General features: G+C 49.0%; 1 protein-coding gene and 1 long non-coding RNA gene across 2 annotated transcripts in view; one reads left to right on the top strand and one right to left on the bottom strand.

Moving 5' to 3' along the window:
- MAPKAPK2 (MAPK activated protein kinase 2) overlaps window positions 1–7,406 on the bottom strand; it is a 45,942-nt gene extending 38,536 nt beyond the window's left edge. Inside the window, exon 1 of the mRNA XM_082701920.1 lies at window positions 6,777–7,406. Within this exon, the coding sequence (XP_082558046.1) occupies window positions 6,777–7,061 (285 nt within the window). The 5' untranslated portion in view covers window positions 7,062–7,406. The remainder of the gene's footprint in view (window positions 1–6,776) is intronic.
- LOC309849407 lies at window positions 4,258–12,942 on the top strand. Its single transcript, XR_014303689.1, has 3 exons — window positions 4,258–5,747; window positions 5,895–6,046; window positions 12,148–12,942. It is a non-coding gene; the product is annotated as an uncharacterized lncRNA (long non-coding RNA).
- Window positions 12,943–20,991: the final 8,049 nt, after the last annotated feature.

Raw genomic sequence — 20,991 nt, forward strand, 5'->3', positions numbered from 1 at the left:
GACTGGGCCCCTTTTTTTGCTTTCTTCTCTTCTCTAGCACTTAACCAATAATTAAAAACTCATCTCTAAAAATTTGTATCCAAAGATATATCTTAAAATGCAAAATATCAGTATCCCTCTAATGATGAGAAAAGGTACAAAATTTGGGTTACATACTTGGTGTACAACAAGCTGCCCAGTGGCATGGTCCCTTCTCTTTACCCATGTCCCCATTTATGAGGTGACCTATATAGAAAAAGCCTAGTGATCAGTTAGTTGAGCTGAGAGTTGCACTGCAAGGGCCATCCCTCTAGCAACCAAAAAAACCAAAGGAACCCAGATGAAAAAAAGGTCCCAGGGAACTGCGTCCCTGATTAAGACACAGGGTAAGACCCTGGACATAGCGCTGACCCTTTCCTGACTGGCCTAACCACCCGCTCTGGTAAGATGGAAGCAGTCAAGAAAGATGACCAGGGAGTATCAACAGCTCTAAGGTGCAAAGAGATATGGTTGTCTTTATCACCCGAGCTTATATCAGTACCAAGAGCAGCTGCAACCCCTTCAAACACAAAGAACAACTCTGCCCGGCGCACCCACCTCCCTCCTAGAACACTGAAGCTCCTGGAAGGGTGCAGTCCAGGGAAGAGGGAAAAAGAGAACCCACGTGGCCCTTGGAAGGGCCTGAATCAGGACCTCAGACCACCAGGGTTAGTCCTGAATCACAACACCGGAGGGCCTCGGGACTCATGGAAGGGACTCCAGTGGGATGCCAATGCCCTGTCCTTCCCCACAGTGGGTGACACTCCTCCTGGCACAGCCTCCATACATCCCTGGGATTTGCGGGTGACAGGAACTTTAGCCCCTCCTCCCACCCCAGGATCTGGCCGAGGATTAAGTCTGCAGTCCCAAAGCTTGGCTCCTCCAAGCCTCTCCCTGAGTCGCTACACCTGCTTCTTAAGTAGACTTGCCAACTGAAGATGGGTCAAGTCCTCCAGTCCCAACCAGTCAAAACCTCTTAATCATGGGCACCAACACCTTCTTCCTCCCGAAAAGGAGCTTCTTCATTTCCCAGGCACCCACCAATACCTGGTCCTGAGGCCTAGGGCTGCTTTTCTCCTCCCTTCTGTCAGCCCCTGATCCCAGATCTTAGCTGGAGATCATTTTCAAGCTCCATCAAAGCCCACAATTCACAAGTGAAAAAGGACCATGATCAGACCCAACTTTGATCCTGCCTCAGTGGACGCCAAGAGTCTGACTGCAGTATATAGGGGCCAAGGGATCTCTGAAACTAGAAACTTAGGACCTCCACGGTCCAAACCTCAATGATCTGTCATCCTTCTGCCTGTGAGTTTACTTCATGCCCCTCAAATATTGTAACAACCACTTTTAATATAAAGCTAGGTTAAGGGCACCTGGGTGGCTCAGTGGGTTAAGCCTCTGCCTTTGGCTCAGGTTATGATCTCAGGGCCCTGGGATCGAGTCCTGAGTCGGGCTCTCTGCTCCACAGGGAGCCTGCTTCCCCCTCTCTCTTCGCCTCTCTGCCTACTTGTGAGCTCTCTCTCTGTCAAATAAATAAATCTCCAGTTCTTCCCTCCGGGCCAGCATCACCAGCCACTCCTACAGACCTGCACATACTTCAGAGGCCCAGCAATGAACTGTCCCTGGCTCCTAGAGTCCTCAGAGATTTCCCTTCCAAAACTCTTCTAGCCCCAACCACAGGATTTCACCTCTAGACCAGCACAATGCAGCAGAACTTTCTAACAGGAGGAGTATATGCTTCTGTGCTATCCAGTTCAGCAGCCAGTAGCCACATGTAGCCACTGGAGACTTGAAAGGTGGCTAGCTGATTTTCTATTTATTTTTTTTTAAGATTTTATTTATTTATTTGACAGAGAGAGATTATAAGTAGGCAGAGAGGCAGGCAGAGAGAGAGGAGGAAGCAGGCTCCCTGCAGAGCAGAGAGCCTGATGCAGGGCTCGATTCCAGGACCCTGGGATCATGACCTGAGCCGAAGGCAAAGGCTTTAACCCACTGAGCCACCAAGGGGTCCCTGATTTTCAACTTAATTTAGATTAATTAACATTAGTTTAAATAGCCATGCAAGGGTATTGGCTGCCATACGGGACAACACACACTGCATCTGTTAATGCCTTCTCTGAATCCGTTTCTTGACCCCTCAAGTTTTAAGGCACTTTATGTGACCAAGCATATAGCAGGATGCTCAGTGAACTGTTAACAACCTATAAGCAAAGGAGATATAAGAGGCTAATTTGGGGCATCTGGGTGGCTCAGTCAGTTTAAGTGTCCGACTTGATTTCAGCTCAGGTCACAATCTCAGAGCCGTGAGATCAAGCCCTACCTTGGACTCTGTGCTGGGTCCGGAACCTGATGGAGATTCTCTGTCTCCACCTCTGCCATTTGCCCCACCTCATGTTCTCTTCTTCTTCTTCTTCTTTTTTTTCTTTTAAAGATTTTATTTAGTTGACAGACAAGAGATCACAAGTAGGCAGAGAGGCAGGCAGAGAGAGGAGAAAACAGGCTCCCCACTGAGCAGAGAGCCTGATGTGGGACTCAATCCCAGGACCCCGGGATCATGACCTGAGCTGAAGGCAGAGGCTTTAACCCACTGAGCCACCCAGGCACCCCTCTCTTCTTCTTTAAAAGAGGCCATTTTAGTGAGTGAAACCTTCCTCACCATGCGATTTCATCTAGCAAACCCCATCTGGGAACAGGGCCCTCACATAGCCGTGCTACCCAGCGTGCTACCCAGGAGGTATCCAAGCATGAGGTGTGCCGGTGGGATGCTGCCTGTCCTTCGCGGCTGTGGGAGTTCCGTGCCTCCCTGTGTGTCCGGAACAAGCACACGAGGTTCCGATTATCTCCCCTTCAGAACACCAGAGGAAGCCCCACCACAGTGACACACAGTGACCTGGGGAGGGAGAACCACTGGAGAAAGGAAAGGAGAAGACATCACAGGACCTTGTTTTCTCTCTAATCCATGCAATGGAAAGATAAACAGAGGTAAGGTATGACAACATTCTATATTTTGTAAAGCAACAGCACCCTTCAACTAATCAGAGTCATGCAGCAGAGAGGGACAACAGTGCCAGCTTTAATTAAATTTGTTCAGCTAATACCCAAGAGTCACCATGACACAGTGAAGCAGGAAGCAGCTGAGGAACCCCAGGGGGCATACAACCAATTATTACACAAGTGGGTTGAGACTAGGTGTCCTTACCAAAGAAACAGTTAATATGGTTCCTACGTTCTTCTACAAAAAATAATAAGATTTCTTTCAAACACTCCCTAAAAGGTGTGGAGGTGGCATATATATATATATATATATATATATATATATTTTTTTTTTTTTTTTTTTAAAGCTGGTTACCTAATTTAAAACTCATGAAGCTGCTGAGTTGGTACATAAGCTGCCCCTCCAACTTTGGGGGTTACTGCTGGGGACGCAATAAATACCCACCCGGCACCCCTTTGCCCAACAGCCCAACAATAAATACCGAACAGTCAAGGGGGTCAGAGAGCAGCTCCTGAGGCTTGAGGAGCTCTGGAGCAGCAGCCAACCCCAGGTCTGGGCCTGTGGACGCCACTGCAGTTATGAAGTGGGAAGGGGCCTGAGACAGGGAGTCGGGCGTCCCAAGTTCTAATCCTGCCTCGGCCAAGTGCATGGCTCTATGACCTCAAGTGATTTCTGCTCTGGGTCTTGGTTTTTTCATCTGCAAGACAAGGGGGTTAGATGAGATGACCTCTGAAGTCCCTTCCGGCTCTGAGCAAGTGCGAGTATGACTCAGAACGTAGCAACAGCAGCCAGGAGAGATGGCGAGGTGAGGTCACGGCACCCACTAAAAGCCCTGATATGTTAGCTCTGTGAGGTGGAGGTAGAAAAGCAGCAGCACAAGATGGGACTTTTTGTTTTTTTTTAAAGTACTCATTTCCCTCAAGAGGGCTAAGAGGTCACCAGACCTCTTAACCACAACCTCCCATCCACTCTCGGAGCCGTGAAGCAGCAGAGATCAGAACCCCATCCGTGGGGCGCCTGGGTGGCTCAGTGGGTTAAAGCCGCTGCCTTCAGCTCAGGTCATGATCTCAGGGTCCTGGGATCGAGTCCCGCATCGGGCTCTCTGCTCCGCAGGGAGCCTGCCTCCCTCTCTCTCTCTCTGCCTGCCTTTCCATCTACTTGTGATTTCTCTCTGTCAAATAAATAAATAAAATCTTTAAAAAAAAAAAAAAAAAAAAAAAAAAGAACCCCATCTGAGACCGTGCCCCAGTCCTACAGCTCCTGTCTCAAATCCCCAGGAACGACCTAACACACATAGAGTAAAGGTCTGATCCCTTTTTCCTCAGTCACTTTCCCAATGGGGCAACCCATCCTAGCCCACAACATCCAGCCCCCTTGTTTTATAATCAAAACACTCCTGGTTTTGAAAACCATTCCACTGCTCAGCACCTAAGGTTAAGTTCATCAAGATTCAAGATCTAGAAATCTCTTTGGTGTATGTCTCAAACAGGATTCTTTGGACCAGCTTCCCCCCACAAGCTGTAATTATGTCTTAGCCAATATTTGGATATGGAAGTGCTGTCGACACTGCTGTCGGTCTCAGAATGCCTCATACCTTCTTTCTTCCACTATTATTAAGTTTTTACACAAAGATGTGTGGGAATCTACAATTTAACAGTTGAGTCAACTTATAAGATCTGGGCGCAGACTGCCTGTCAAAACAGACTGACTTCAATCTTCACCCACTTCTAACCTGAGAAAGATGAATTATGAGTGCTATTTAAAACACTGCCAGATTTTTCCTTTCAAAACTATTTACAGGAGGGGAATATCCAAATCTCTGTCCTATTCATAACAAGAACAGAAATCTAAATTACAACAGAAATCTGAATTGCCACTCTTAAACATTTTAGCGTGTGGTTTTCTGTGTCATTATATAGAATAAAAAGAAGTGGAGAGCTTTTGTTCTGAAGTCTTTATACAATATTTCAGCTATCCAAGGGAATGAACAGCCTTCGTCCCCAAACTGCTGATGGGTGAAGGCAGATGGCCTCTCAGAGGGATAGAAAACTCTCCCAGAAAGAACGGCTGTCACGTCCTCACCGGTACAGGTTAACTGTGGTCAGAGTCTTCACTCAACTCTACTCCCCAAGGTCAGAGCCACAGTTAAACCACCACTCCTCCTCCCGGTCCCCGCTTATGACTATGGAAAAAGTGGTCTAAGGCACAACCACCAAAAAGCCCACAGCAACAGCTTAGAGTAAAAGCCGAACAATCTGACAGTGCTGGGGCTAGCTGAAAGCTCTCCCCACCCAAGGAGGATGCAAGCATCAAGGAAATAATTATAGAGGCCTTAAAATCTGGAAATCGGATCTGCTTGCTCTCTGCAACTGGAGCCTCAAAGTGCCAGAGTTTTATTACATTTTATTACATTTTATTATATATTCCAACAGTTCCACCCATCACACCTATCTGAGTTTTGTATTAATAGCTGAAATACAGCTGGTTGGGGATGGGGGGGGCAGCCAGGGGGAGGAGAAAAATATAACACAGGAAGTATTTTTCTCCTCCTCCAATCATTAAGACGCCCCAGGGGAAACAGGCCTGTTTGTGTCACCTTTAGAGATGTGGTTTGATCTGAAACCTGTCTGAGGGGAAAACCTTTTTAGTGACCCTGAACACTGGCTCACACAGCACTGGGGACCCACCCATCTCATCAGACCTCCAAGTCCATTCTGTTTAACTTCTGAAATAGGTATTCTCTCTTAAATCCTCATCCCCACCCCACCCCCAACCACCACACCCCCTTAAAAAAAAAAAAAAAGAAAAGAAAAAAGAGGTTGGGTTTCCTCAGCTCAAGGATAACGCTCCCTCCTACTGTCCACCAATCGCCTATGTCCAGGGCTCAAGCGGCCATCCCCGATTTGCGGCATCAGCACCCGGCCCAGCCGCGGTTTAGAGACCGGGTTCACAATGATCAATGGAGCTATGGAAACAGCAGACATCGCGCCGGAGCCTGCTGGCCTCCCATCTGGAGCCTCACAGGCACTGAAGGTAGGAGGAGAGCCTGCTCTCGGATCAAAACAGTCCCTCCCCCGCGCCCGGGGGGCGGTGTCCCCGCGGAATCTCCAGCCTGGCACCTCCCGGGCCGGCGCGCCCCAAGGCGGCACGGCCGCGCTCGGGAGGCCCAGGGAAGTGAAATCACACATTCCGGCTCCCAAATAAGGAGCGAGGCTAAATAAACCTCAGCGATCCGACTTCTCCAAACTAACCGACCAACCAGCTCAATGAGTAATGGGCCTTTTGTGCCCGCAGAAAGAAAGAAAGGAGGGACGAGAGGATGGGGAACCACAACCCCCGAAAATCACTTCCTTGAGCCGGGGTGAAATTAGCAGAAGTGGTCCCGAAGCCAACCGTTGCGCCTCGGCTGGATCCCGCTCAAACCCCAAAATGGCAGAGTCCTCACGAGTGCTTTCGGGTCCCGCCACTCACACCCGGAGGTGACCGGAAACTCGGTCGGGCGGCGTGGTCCTCGCGGACCTGACCTTCCCCGCGGCCCGCCGGCCCCTTGCCGCGCACTTGGCTCCGCTCGGGCGCCGGGACCGGCAGCGGAGCCGCGGCCACTCCTCGGCGACCGGGTCAGACTGACACGGGGTCCGGGGAGGGTCGGCGCGATCGCGCCTGGCGACTGTGCGCCCGGGCCGCTCCGGAGCGCGGGGGCGGGGGTCGTCCCCGGGAGCCTCCCCCCGTGCCCCTCCTCCCCTCCCCCGGCCCCCGAACTTACTTTTAGGGCAAATTTCTCCTGGGTCCTCTTATTGAAGATCTGCAAAACTTTCCCGTTGATGCCCAGTCCCAGGACCTGGGTGGTGACCTTGTAGTCGTCGATGATGGCGTTCTTCTTGATCTGCAGGCTCGACTTGACATGGAACTGGGGAAACTGCTGCGGGGGCAGCGGCGGCGGCTGGGCCGGGGGGTGAGGCTGGGCCGGGGCGGGGGGCTGCGGCGGCGGCGGCGGCGGCGGGTTGGGGAACAGCACCGGCGGGGTCTGGCCTTGGGAGTTGGACAGCATGGTGCCCGGAGACGCGGGAGCAGAGGGGGTAGGGCCCGCGGCCGCCCCCTCCTCCGGCTCCGGACGGGGTCCCCGCCACCCCCCGCCCGGCTGCGAAGTTTGCTCCGGGCTGGAGCCGGCTTCCCCGCCCCGACCCGGCTCCAGGCTCGGCGGGTCGCGGGGCTCCGTGGGTCCCGCCGTGCGCCGCTGCCGCCCACCAGCCCTCCTCCCTCCCTCCCACCCTCCCCCCGGGGGCCTGGCGCTCGGGGGACCGCGGGACGGCGGGGGCCCGGCCCGGGGGGGAAGCGGCCGCGCGACAATGTACCCAGCCCGGGGGCCGGCGGCCGCGTCACAGCTTCGTCTGCGTCCGGGGCCGATCCTTAAAGGGGAGGGTCGGAGGGGCTGGGCTTGGGGAGGCGGGGCGGGGCCGGGGAGGTGTGGGCGTGGGGGAGGGGCTGGCCTTAAAGGGGAGGACGCGAGGCATCCGGAGTGCGGAGGGCGGGGGCTGCGGGCTTGGGGCTGGAGGGGCTGAAGGGCAGGGAATGGGGGCTGAGAAAGCCAAGTTCGTAACCTATCCGAACCGCGCTAAGGGAAGAGGGAGGTGTATGAAAGTGGCTGTATAATTCAGATGGAAGAGCCACTTTCTTCCAATTGTGCGTGTCTTTTAGACCGCAGCCGCCAATTGGGAGAAGGGGTGTATTTTGAAGGCGAGGGGTAGCTGACTAGTGTTAGCCACTGGAGATCTCGGGGTGAGCAGGAGTGACCGAAAATTACCGAATTACCGAGGGCCTTCGTCCTCAACATGGGTGTGAGGCAAATATTAAATATTTTCCAGACCATTTTCCTCTGAGTGTTGCACTTTTCTCATACATTTGTTTTTCAGTTAAAGATTTATCACTGTGTAACTATGAAGAATGTAGCAATTATAACTTTGAACTTTTTTTTCACATAAATGAGCTTTAAAAAAAAGTAAAATGAAATGAAATAAAAAGGAAACTGAGTGGGAAAAGGCTAGACTGACCTTCAGACTTCCTGTGTGATCCTGACCCAGCCATTTCTCCTCTCCCTCAGTGGGAAGAATAGCAGTACCTTTCCACCAGGTATGGAGAGAATTAGATAAGACAACGCAACAAAAAGGAAGGTCTGGGAGCTAGGTTCTGATCTGCAGCGTGGAGGAGTTAGTCCCTGAACTGGCACCATTAGGAGAAATGGGTTTTTTTTTTTAAGATTTTATTTATTTATTTGACAGACAGACATCACTAGTAGGTAGAGAGGCAGGCAGAGGTTGGGGGAGCAGGCTCCCTGCTGAGCACAGAGCCTGATGTGGGGCTTGATCCCAGGACCCTGAGATCATGACCTGAGCCGAAGGCTTTAGCTCACTGAGCCACCCAGGTGCCCCAGAAGTGGGTATTTTTAAGAAGTCGAGCTCTAGTCCAGATTAGCCCTATACCTCTGAGGAAGATACCAAGGATCTAGCTGGGCCTATAGCAGCCCAGGGCAGGTGACTGGGGACCCTCTGAATAGAGGCTGCTGTTGGGTGTGGGGGGTGATCATCAAACACAAGCCTGCTGACCTCTTCCCGGCTCTGACTGGTAGAACAGTTGAGAAATAAGACAAAGGAACCAGACAGGTGAAGACAAAACTTCAGTGTGATTACTGATAACCCAAAATTTAAAATGGGGCTTGAGCTATGGCCACATGTGGTCCCTAATGTGTCCCCCCAACACTCCAGAAGGAGTGAGAGGTGGAGCAAAAGGCAGGAGTTACCCTTCCAGAACAGTACAATTCTTTCCAGGCTGAGCAGCAGAGTTCATTCCATGGGGCTGGAATGGAGACAAAGATATTGGCTCTTTCGAAGCAGAGTGAATTTAGGGGACAAACTAACTGTGTACAAGGTGCCCTGCCCAGCCTCACAGGGGTAAGTGGTGTTAATCGATAGGGAAGAAAACAGGCAGGTATAATAAAACAATGTGGCGAAAGCGGCATAGACGCGGGTTGGGAGCTGGAGGTGGAGGGATTCGCCTCCCAGCTGCAGCAGCTGAGGGCAGATGTGGTTAGAGTCTCCCCCACCCCACCCCCCTACTCTTCAAAAACACAGAGACCACCTCAGGCCACGGAGTTTGGAGACCGCCTTCCCCTCTCAGGTCACCAAGGCACACATGGAAGATACCCAGGGACTGAGAGAGGGACGATGCAAGGATGGGGAAGTAGAAAGCTCCAGCTGCTCAGCTGCTCAGGCTCTTTCTCTGCTGATGAAAGGTTCCTGGTCTGGGGCTGCTCCCAGTTGGTCTTTTTCTGTCCACAGAAGAGTGTCACTGGGGGCTTCCCAGTGCTTGGCATTGAGTTTTCACCTGCTTCTCTCCACATGGCTAGAAAGAAGATAAGCTCTTCACCCTTTCGGAGATAGAAAGGCACAGGGGAAAGAGAACAGAGTTTTAGAGACAAGTGACCTGAGTTCAAATCCATCCTCAAGTTGGATTACCATGAGTAAGCCGTTTAACCTCTCTTTGTATCTGAACAAATGAGAAAAACAATAACCTTGACTTTCAGGGCTGAGTGAGAATTTAATGAGCTCCTATTTAAGAGAACCCTTCATAAACTATAAATTATCAGGAAATATTATTATTATTATTACTATATTATATATTATTATATATAATATATTATATATTATATAATATTATCATTATTATATTATATATTATATATCAAATATTATTATTATTATCATTAAAGCATGGCTGGCTGGCTCCTCTGTTCTGTGCCCCTGCTTGGGGATCTATTCCTGATATCACAACTACCTTCCTAACTAGCTAGGACTCTGGGAGATGCTGAAGCCCAGTGACCCAGGAATAACAAGCAACTGAAACCGCCGCTGGGGATCCCTCACTCAGTTACATGGGCCGTGCAGGCCTCAGGGCACACAAGGACTCCAAGGGCAGGTTCGTGTGCATGTGCATAGAAGTTACATAAGCTGCATACAAAACGCACACCTACATGAACACAAACCCATCAGCACAAGGTGCCTGGCATGGAGCACATGCCTAATGGATGCATAGGAACCGCAGTGAGCGGGGATAAAGGGGGAAGCACTCGGCAAGAGATCCAGTCGTAAGTTCCCTTCCAGGCCAACTACTCATAACCTCACATAACCTGGAACCTCACATTCCCTTCCAGGCCAACTACTCATAACTTCTGGAGTCCCTTCCCCCGCTCAGTTCCTTCTCTCTCATCTGTGAAAAGCGACAACACATTTGTCCTGCCGACCTCATATAGCTACTATAAGAATAAAATAAATTATTTTCCCTTAGGACACAGAAGTCCGTAGTCCTACACGTACAATGCCACGCTCTCAATGATGTGTAAGGAACTTTCTAAGCAGTTTTTATGGATGTGTAGAAGCACTTTGAAAATTAGAAGTCTACGCAAATAAAAAGTATTATTTTTGTCTAGTATTGACATGCAGACACATAAGCCATGTAATACTGTACCCACAAAGCCAATGAAAAGACCTCACATGCATAGAGTCAGATTAATTTTAATCCTTGATTCACGACACAGCTTCATTATTGGTCCAGGTACCTCTACTTTGCTTTGGCTATCAGTTATTTTTAATAATGCAAGAGGCACCTGTGAATCCCCTGCCCAAAATAAAGACTAGAGCTTTGACATGAAATAACTATGTGGTTCCTCCATCTCCACCCCAACCTACCTCTGTTTTCCCAGCCAAAAATAACCATTATCTTGAATCCTGTGTCCACCGTTCCCTTACTTTCCTTTTGCATTGTTTTATTTCATAAGGTATAGGTGTCTGACCTTCATAAAAGATGAAGCGGATAGGGTCTTAGAAGGGAGATGGATAAGAGTGACATTGTTAATGAGACAAGGTTAGAAGAAAGAGATCTGGTGATGGTTTCGAAGTACTCCCTCCATTCTCCTGGGGATGATGAAAATGATGATGGAGTGATATGGTGCTCAGTCTGTGCTCGGCCCTCCATTGGCCTCATCTCATTTAAATCTCACGAAGATCTGCGGCAGACTGCTAGTTATGTGGACCAATACCCATTTCCCCCTCTTTGATAGTAAAGAACTTCCATCATTTAGTTAAGCACATGACTGCCCTGAGGAAAAAATTACATTTCCAGCCTCCATTACAACTGGTTGTCAGACTAAGGTCCAGCCAATCACTTATAAATGGAAGGGGTCAAAGGGAAGGGGTAGGTCCTCCTCCTTCTCTTCCTCTTTTCTCTTCCCCAGTGGCTGGAATGAACACTTTAAGGGCTGTAGCTTGAGGAGCCATCTTGAATCATGAAGTAGAGGCCTAGGTTGAGGATAACAGAACACAAGGATAAAAGCAGCCTATGTCCTGGAGAGCACACATTCATCATATCATCCCTAAGCCACTGACCGACTTTTACATGAAGAGTAGTAAATGTCCTTCTTTTTTTTTTTTTTAAGATTTTATTTATTTGACAGAGAGAGATCACAAGTAGGCATAGAGGCAGGCAGAGAGAAAGGAGGAAGCAGGCTCCCTGCCGAGCAGAGAACCCGACGCGGGACTCGATCCCAGGACCCCGAGATCACGACCTGAGCCGAAGGCAGCGGCTTAACCCACTGAGCCACCCAGGTGCCCAGTAAGTGTCCTTCTTGTAACAGTAACGGATATATTAGGTTTTCGATCATTCACAACCAAACTTAACTATTAGTTATCCCAACTATTATACAGCCCTAGGGACTATGTACTGTTAGTCTAATTTATTTGTTTTATAGGAGAGGAAACTGAGTCCTAGAGAAATTAAGTAACTTTCCTAGGGTCACAGAGTTCACAAAGGACAGAAGCCAGGTCTTTCTGATCTGAAGTCCATGGTCATGCCCCTCAATCTAAACCCTGAGCAAATTTATACCCACACATTCTTCTTGTTTTCAGAAATACAGAATCTGCCATTTCTGGGCAGGAATGGCCCAAAGAGTTATGGGCTACACTTTAGATAAACTTTAAATCTCCCACGTCTCAGTTTCCTTCGGCCTTCTAGTATAGATCTGCGTTGCATAGCTGGGCTCTGTTATGGGATAAACCTTGACTCCATGACAATCTCTCTTCTTTGAGGTTCCCCCATCCTGCCTTCATAGCACCAGGGAGTAAGCGGCTCCTGTTTTACCATGATGTGGGATTCTGAATGGATGACAGAGGATAAGAATCTACAGAGGTGGATTTCTTGGAAATGTGCAGATGGCATGCTGCAGATGAGACAACATTCGTAGGCTGCGAGATACGCGTATGCACACAGATAAACCAGACTTCAGATCTAACCGGTATGGCAAAAAGCAGAATATCACAGAAGGAAGCATGATTCACAGGAAAAGATCTGTCCACTCAGAACTCACCCTTGAGAAGAAAAACAGCTTGGGGCCTAGAGAGAGATAAGCAGTCTTCATGCCATAAGCTACTAATTCTTTGATAAAATGAGAAAGACTTCAACATGAGGATAACATATGCGTAAGAGTCATTAGTGGCAAAAATTTCTGAAATCTCTGAATGTGCTAAGAGCCGATTCACGGAAAGAAATTCTACCTGAAGCAACAATGCCATATTGAGGGCTTCCCAGAGGGGAAGAATGCTCTGCTCCCCTATCCCCCAGTGCCCTTGCCTGTACCCCCAACGTTTGACAGTTCCATGCTACAGCAGGGAGCACCTACAGTGGAGGGGAAGAATGGGAATGGAAACAGAAAGAAGGAAGTATCCGAAGGGGGATGGAAACTTAGCCTCTGTGCCTCAACAGACAGAACATGGTCCAGAGGGACTACAAATGGGGCTAATTAGGACTACATGATACCTAATTATAACTCTGCAGCTTGGTATGGGAAATGAAAGGAAAAGAAGTAAATTTTCTGCCACATTCAAGACAGTCCAAGGCTGTTGTCTCTGTTTTAAAAACGTTGCCCCGGGGCGCCTGGGTGGTTCAGAGGGTTAAGGCCTCTGCCTTCGGCTCAGGTCATGATCTCAGGGTCCTGAGATCGAGCCCTGCATCGGGCTCTCTGCTCAGCAGGGAGCCTGCTTCCCTTCCTCTCTCTCTGCCTGCCTCTCTGCCTACTTGTGATCTCTGTCTGTCAAATAAATAAATAAAATCTTTAAAAATAAAAAAAAATAAAAACGTTGCTCCTCCAGTCTAACCTGCACTGGGCATGTCAGTTGCAAAGCCAATGCTTGTTCCGCGGGGGGACTGAGATGGGGAAGGGAGAGAGGAAAACAGGATTTGCCATCCAGGAACACAACCAGTGTGTGTCCACCCAAAAGGTCATTTCAGTTTTGCCTGGTGATCCCGTGTCCCCAGATTTCTTCTTCCCTCCCTCCCTGAAGATAAATAAACGGAAGGGGGAGGAAGGGAGAGGTGCAGAAGAGGTGTGTGCACGTGTGTGCACACGCAGAATGGGTAGTGATTTCGTGAAGGCATGGTGATCCCAGCTTCACATGAGAACATAATTTTCAGGCGGCAGAGCATGGGGGAAACAAATTCTGAGTCCAAATCCCACCTCTACCACTTCCCACTTACCATATTCACTACACCTCAGCACTCAGGTTCTACAGTGAAAGGGGCGATGGTTCCCTAAATTAAATACTCGGGCAACATTTTGAACTGTTACTGGTGCATAGGGATCAGCCTTTATAAATGTGAGCTGTGAGCTGTGATACTGCCGTAAATATTCTCGTGCCAATTATCCCCTTCAGTCCTCTCAACAAGGCTGTAAATAGTATAATTTTTGCTATTTTGATCGCCAGAAACACTGACAGTCAAAACGTTAAGTAACAGGCCAGAGCCGTCACACTAGAGTGGGAAGAACCAGACCTCAGACTCGTGCTGTTCCCACATATGGGCAGAGTCTGTGTTCCTAAACGTTCTTGTAAGTGGTCCAGCTACCTGACACCTGCCAGGTCACTCGGAAAGCCCTCCCAGCCTGTGTGCATGGCTCAGGAGAAAGAAACACACTCTGCAACCTGCAGTTTACTCTCATTCCCAAAGACTATCCCTCTAAGCGAGGTAAATTCGATGAATAAAGTCATGGAAGCCCGGAGGAGTTGGGGCTCTTAGCAGGTATAAGCTTTTGAGGAAGGACCTAAATACACGGGCTGTGTTTGGTATTGATACTATGTTTTGTTTCGGTTTTGCTCCTTTCCTGACAGAAGTAGGAGCTCATTCCCCCCACACCCTGCCCCCACATATCTTGTCTGGTTGTGAAAGTTGTAATACTATAGAGATGAAAAGAACCTATGGCAATCACCTCATTGGTCTCCTTCCTCCAAAGACCACAAACACAACATCATAGAGGTAGGTAGGTGTGTGACTCTAAAAACTTGATACTCTCAGAACTTCCAGGGCCTCGTGGTAACATTGAGAACAAGTATTTCCTTTTGTGTGACCCACATAGCACATGCGGCAGGCAAGTCCCCATCATTCTTGGATGCTCTCTTACTGGGGCTGGCAAGGGGTCTCCCCACAGCCCCGGGGAGACAGCTGGAGGCCCCCTCCAGGGAAGCAGCAGGTACAGGGAAAGCTGGGATATGTTGCAAGAGATGAGTTGGCACGCGGTCCAGCCTGAGACCTGCCTGCAGGTGCCCCCACCGTCAACTTTATGCCCCCCCCATATCAATAAACATGGATGGGGTACCGACGGGGTACCAAGTTACTGTGCTGGGCATGGGAATGACCAGAGGCCCCTGACAGGCCTTGAGTCCCTTGAGAAATTATATATATATGAATATAAATATAAAATAAATATAAATATATTTTATATATATATACACACACAAGCATGGTGATGGTTATGTACGCCATAACACAAAATGCATATTTTTAACCATTTTTAAGTGTACAGTTCAGAGGTATTAGGCACATTCACATTGTGCAACCATCCTCACCACCCATCTCCAGAGATTTCTGCCTTCCCATAAAACAATATACCCATTAAACAATAATTCCCAGCTCCCACCCGCCTCTCGGCCCCTGACAACCACCGTTCTACTTTCTGTCTTTATAGACTTGACTGCTCTGGGGAAGTCATACAAGTGGAATCAAACAGTCTTTGTTCTCTTGGGACTGGTTTATTTCCCTGAGCGTAATGTCTTCGAGGTTCATCCACGCGGTAGGCTGCAGGAGAATTTCCTTCGCTGAAGACTGTGGTGTAGGTCTACACCTCCGTATGTACTTACCAAACCTTCTGTTTCTCCCTTCGTTCCATACTTTGGCCTTTGTGAATAACACTGCTGTGACCAGGTGTGTCCTAATGTCTGTGGAGCCTCTGCTTTCCATTCTTCGGGGTCTAGTCCCAGACGTGGAGTTGCTGGATCCTATGATGATTCTGTTTCATTCTTTTTAAGAACTGCTTCCTGCGCTGTTTCCACGGCAGCGGCATCTTTCCACATCCCCACCAGCACGGTCCTGGGGCTTTATTTCTCTCCAGGTAACCAGCGCTCCTTACTTTCTAGGGTTTGAGCGTTCGGTTTTGGTGTTGGTAACAGCCATCCTAACAGGTGCACCCTGGAGAGGGTATAAAGTGTCGTGCTCCTGAGCTCATGAAAAGGACAGATTCATCCAGAAAGTCCTCACTGAACATGTGACATTTGACTTAGGCATCTAAAGATAGACAAGAACTGTTTCTGGGCAGAGGAGGAAAACCACATAGAAGAAAGAGGGACCCCTCTGAATGACAGAATGGAAAGAAACAAGAAATCACGTGGCCCATTTAGAAGCAGCAGGTGGCCGGGGCGCCTGGGTGGCTTAGTCTGTTAAGCATCTGACTCTTGATTTCCTCTCAGGTCTTGATCTCAGGGTCCTGAGTTCAAGCCCCATGAGTCCAAGCCCAGTGTGGAGTCTACTTAAGAAAAGGAAAGAAAAGAAAAGAAAAAGAAAAAGAAAAAAGCACAGCAGGTGGCCAACATGGGCTGGAATACGCGTACAGGAAAGTGTCAAGATGTGAGATGGGAGACAGATAAAAAGGTTAGGAATTCCACGAAGGCTTTGGACTTGGGGCAATAGGGAACCGTGTTAATGTATGTGAAAGTGCTATGCACATTTCAACACATGATATGAATGTAAGGATAGAGAACAAAAAGGAGAGAAATGTTTGTTTGTTTTTAAGATTTTATTTATTTGACAGAGAGAGACACAGTGAGAGGGGAAACACAAGCAGGGGGAGTGGGAGAGGGAGAAGCAGGCCTCCCGCTGAGCAGGAAGCCTGGACAGGGGTGGGAGGGGCAGGGGGATTGGGGATGAGGGTGGTGTACCAAGGTAAAAGCGGGACAAATGGCCCAATGGCCTGCCCCCTTGACCTCCCCAGGTGGCGGGGGTGGGGGGGAGGCTCCTCCTGTCCATTAGATGGGAGAGTCCTGGCCTTCCAGGCCTGGAGGGATCACAGGAGGGCAGCAGGCACGTGACTCTCTCCTCCCGGGCCAGGGCACTCAGCAATGCCTTTCCTTCCAGTGCAACATTCCAAGTCATTCAGACACTCGGAAAATCTCAAAGCTAAGCAGCCACCTGTCTCTGACAGTCCCTTCTAAGCCTGGAGTCAGACTCCGATCAGGTCTCCCTGATGCCATTGTCTGACTCCTCATCCCTACCACCCCTTCTGCCACGGGAAGAGGCTCAAGGGATTCATCTCTATAACTCGACATACAGGAGATTCACAAACTCAGTTTGGTTTGTTTTGTTTGTTTGTTTTTAAATTTCAGAACCTTTAATACATTCACATGGAACAAAATGCAAAAGCCCAAAAGGATGTATATTAAACTGCTCCCTCCCATCCTAAGCCCTCAGCTACCCAGTTGTCTGTCCCAGTTTCTCGTGTAGCCCTTCTGGAGGTATTGAAGCCAGTCCAACCTTCTACCTAGGAACTAGCAGGGACTGTGTTTGGCCTCAATCCTGGCACAGCAGATCCTAAACTCCACAGTCACACCGTTCAGAGGAAAAGTGCTCGTCCAGCCACACCATCTGAAGTCAGAAGGCCCTGGCCCGCTTGTGGGCCAAGCCCAACCTCCACGACAACATTTATTCTCAGGTTCCTGGGATCAAGACATCCACCGGGACTGTGAGGCTTCTCCTGGTGTCAGTGAGGGACGAGCACAATTCTTCATGCAGGGGTCGGGGATGGGGGTGAGGGGGGACAGGGAATGACACCCAAGGGTGGAAAGTGGGTACAGGAGTAGGGAAGAGGGTGGGACAAATCGTGACTAAGGAGAGACAGGGACAGGTGCTCCCTGGATGTGGGTGTGACCAGGACACCAGAACCTCAGTCTGCAGAGCCATTGGATGTGAAGGTCCCTGTAATTCAGAGTAGGACTGCTAAGAAGGGCGTGTGAGCAGCCTTCCCTGGGGCCTTCCCGAGACAGGTCAGGGCCAACCAGAGGTGTTTCTTTGCATCACACAGCTGCCTTACTGGGCCACAGAGCTCCTGTCCTCCTCACTCCCCAGGAATCTGGTTCTTGTTTACCATAAAGAAGTGTGGTTATTACAGAGCCTAGTGGCCCTCCTCCAGCTTCCCCAAAGTGTGTGGAGGAGCCCAGGGCCTGGGAAGGGAGAACTGCTGAGTAGAAAGACCAGCAGACTTCCTGTGGGGCTGCCCCTCCCAGGGCTCCCTCACCAGGACAAATCAGAAGAACCGGGCAGGATCCTGGGAGCCTTCCTTGGCTGAGACATCTGGGACCTACCCTCTGCAAAGTTGGAAAAGAAGGAGCAGGGAAGCAGAAGAAGTCAATGAAAGCAAACAGACAAGGCAGAGGGTCAAAGACCCAGGAAGAATCAGGGTCAATGTGATACCATCTATCATGTGTTCTACACTGTGCTAAAAAATAACAGAATCCTGGGGAGGAAGTGAAGCCGCAGGGGCGATTTAAGTTCTGCAAACGTTCCATCCCTAGTGACTTGCCCAGGGCATGTCACAGAATATGACATTGGTATTTTTTCTGGATGGATGGAATGGAAGGTGGCAGACAGTGCAAAGAGAAAGACAGAATCATGATAAAGGCCCCCATTTACTGAGTGCTAGTTATGCTCTTCATGGGGTTCTAAGTGCTTTCCTTGTGTTAATTCAATCAATTCCCACAAGTCTGGAAGGTGGGTATTACTAATACCCTTCCAGGAGCCTCGACGAGGAAATCGAGGTCCAGTGAATTTTAGTGACTTAAAGGAAGGACTGGAGTGGGGGGTTTGAACACAGGAAACCAGGACCCGACACTGTCTTTTTGGGTCCCCTAGTCTCCAACAGGGAGCAGGCCCAGATGGAAAGGGACCCCCCAGAGTCACACAACTGTCACAGCTTGGGGTATAGAGCTCTATCCTAGAGTTTTCTTCTTCTATCAATTACCCTGCTGTGACCTCACTGCCGTCCCTAACCCTGGGTGGGCTCTACTGGGTCTTTATTAAATCTTCATGAGACTAAGAGGGTTAATGGTTTTCCCAAACCCAAATTCCAACAGTCTATTCAATTTGGCTCAAGATCTTGTACAAAAGCCACAAAAAGACATGGGCCCGAGGAGAAGCACAAGAGCCCAGCATCCAGCTCTCGCTGGTCTGTTTCTGCTGCGTCTCCTCGACGCATTTTCCTCATCTGTCTCCTCTGCAGTTTTCAGAACATTGTCCAAATGAGAAGGTATTTCTGAAACACCCACTTGGTTCATTTCCTCCCCACATAGCTGTCTGTGCTCTTCTCCCTAGGAAGTTGCGCTAACAAGGTAGTAGGAAAATCAGGTCATTTACACTATTTTTCAGAGTTTCCAGAGCCTGTGGTGCTGCAAGTGGAAATGTCAACGTGGGATAATTACATTAGCCCGGATGCCCTCATTTCTGACTACCCTTTATCCACAATCGATTACTGAAGAAGACAAAGGGCGTGAATAATCAGCCAAGCAGATGGAGGGTCAGGTGGCCAGGCCAGAAGAGAAAGTGGGTAAGAGGGAAGAAAGGCCTCTGGCCCAGAGAGGGTCTGTGCGGGGGTGGGGGGGTGGGGGGTGGGTGGAAGGGACTGGGACGAAACAGGCTGCAGGGAAAGGTGGAGGGCTCCTACCTGGCCTCAGCAGGCTAGGTGTATACAGAGGCACCAAATAATCGCTGGACTTGTCCTTGAACGTGTGCTGACAGCCATGGGAAGCTCTCTCTAGGAAATGAGGAAGGAGGTAGTAAGAAAGGCCCCTGAGGATATCAGCCTAAAGGAGGAAGCTTGAGCATTAGAATAAGTTTGAAAGATCCGGAGTCCTAGATATTTAGAGACAATCCTTGTAACACACACACACACACACACACACACAGAGACTGTGGGCCTGATGGAGGCTCACAGTTTTCTTCATCTGGCTTCTTCTATGCCTTTAGGTCTGGTGGAGAGAATGCGGCCAGGCATTTCTCATTGGACATTTTAGTCAGTTTCACTTCCTGTGTCTCATACTGAAAGCATAATAATCATCATAATGATAATAATAATTCTGCAGACTTGCCTCTGCCTCCTATTTATCTAGGGCCTGCCAGAAGTGTGTATGTAAGTGGGGGAGGGAGAGTACAGCTTATCTGTTCCATCAATCAACCACTGGGAGTGGAGACAGGCATGGGGGTGAGGGTGGGGGATAGTAATTAGCAATGGAAATTATTAAATTCTTTTTTTTTTTTTCCCCAGAAAGAGGAATCTAAGTGTTGCTCCCCAAATGGCTATTCTCACCATAGAGACATTTATAAATCTCTTCTCCCAAGGTCCTCCAAAAATAAATCCTCCAGAAAATTTTCCTTTTTTCAATGTGCCCCAGTTAAGGAAATCCTTGTGTACTGAGGCCCAGAGTGTTTAAGCTGACCTCTACAGTCACACAGCAAGCAGGTCAGCAGGAAAGATAGGACAAGCCAGGCTTCTTCTGCATTAAGAGCTATCATCAAGAAGGGAATTTCCAGCTCTACAGGGAACTTGCAAAGTTGTTAGGAAAAACCACAACTATTTCAGCTAAGGAAAAAATGTGCAGTCCCCGCAGGCTTGAAGTCCTAGAACAATAAGAGAGAGTGCGCTCTTACTGAGAACGCATCGGGAACATCTGCGATTAGGAGGGGTAGGAGGAACAGCTTTCAGACTTTGGTCAGGAAATGCATTCCTGGAATAAAGGTGTCGGGCCAGTGTTTTAATTTTTTACCTCGTCAAGAGCTGTACTCTAAGGACAAAGGTTGAACACTTCACAGGCTCTTCGGACTCAGATGGGAGTGGAGGGAATGAGGGAGGGAGCCATTATCTTGATGACCACAGTGACACAGTCTTCCTTTAGATCCTCCCCTCGCCCTGGGGATCTGAAGAGAGAGGGAGGGAGGCAGGAAGCAAGTGGTTCAAGAGTCATTTTTATAAGAACAACAAAAAAAGCAGGTAAAGGGAAAAAGAACAAGAGAACCCCTAATTAATTGAATTTTCAAAATCACCTCCTTGAGGGTACCTGGGTGGCTCAGTCAGTTAAGCGTCTCTGCCTTTGGCTTGGGTAGTGATCCCAGGATCCTAAGATCCAGCCCTGTATTGTGTTCCCTGCTTAGCAGCTCATGCTCTCTCTCTCTCTCAAATTTAAAAAAAAAAAAAAAAAATTTTTTTTAAGATTTTTATTTATTTATTTGACAGACAGAGATCACAAGTAGTCAGAGAGGCAGGCAGAGGGAGAGAGGAGGAAGCAGGCTCCCCGCTAAGCAGAGAGCCCAATGCGGGGCTCCATCCCAGGACCCTGAGACCATGACCCGAGCCAAAGGCAGAGGCTTTAACCCACTGAGCCACCCAGGGGCCCCTAAATTAAAAAAATCTTAAAAAAAAAAAAAATCACCTGGAGTGTGAATGGTTTATTTGGTTAAGTATCTGACTTTGGCTCAGGTCATGATCTCGGGGTCCTGGGGTGGAGCCCTGAGTTGGGCTCCATGATCAGTGGGGAGTCTGCTTCTCCCTCTCTCCCTTTCCCCTT

This window comes from Mustela nivalis, assembly GCF_964662115.1.
Source record: "Mustela nivalis genome assembly, chromosome: 16".
NCBI lineage: Eukaryota > Metazoa > Chordata > Mammalia > Carnivora > Mustelidae > Mustela > Mustela nivalis.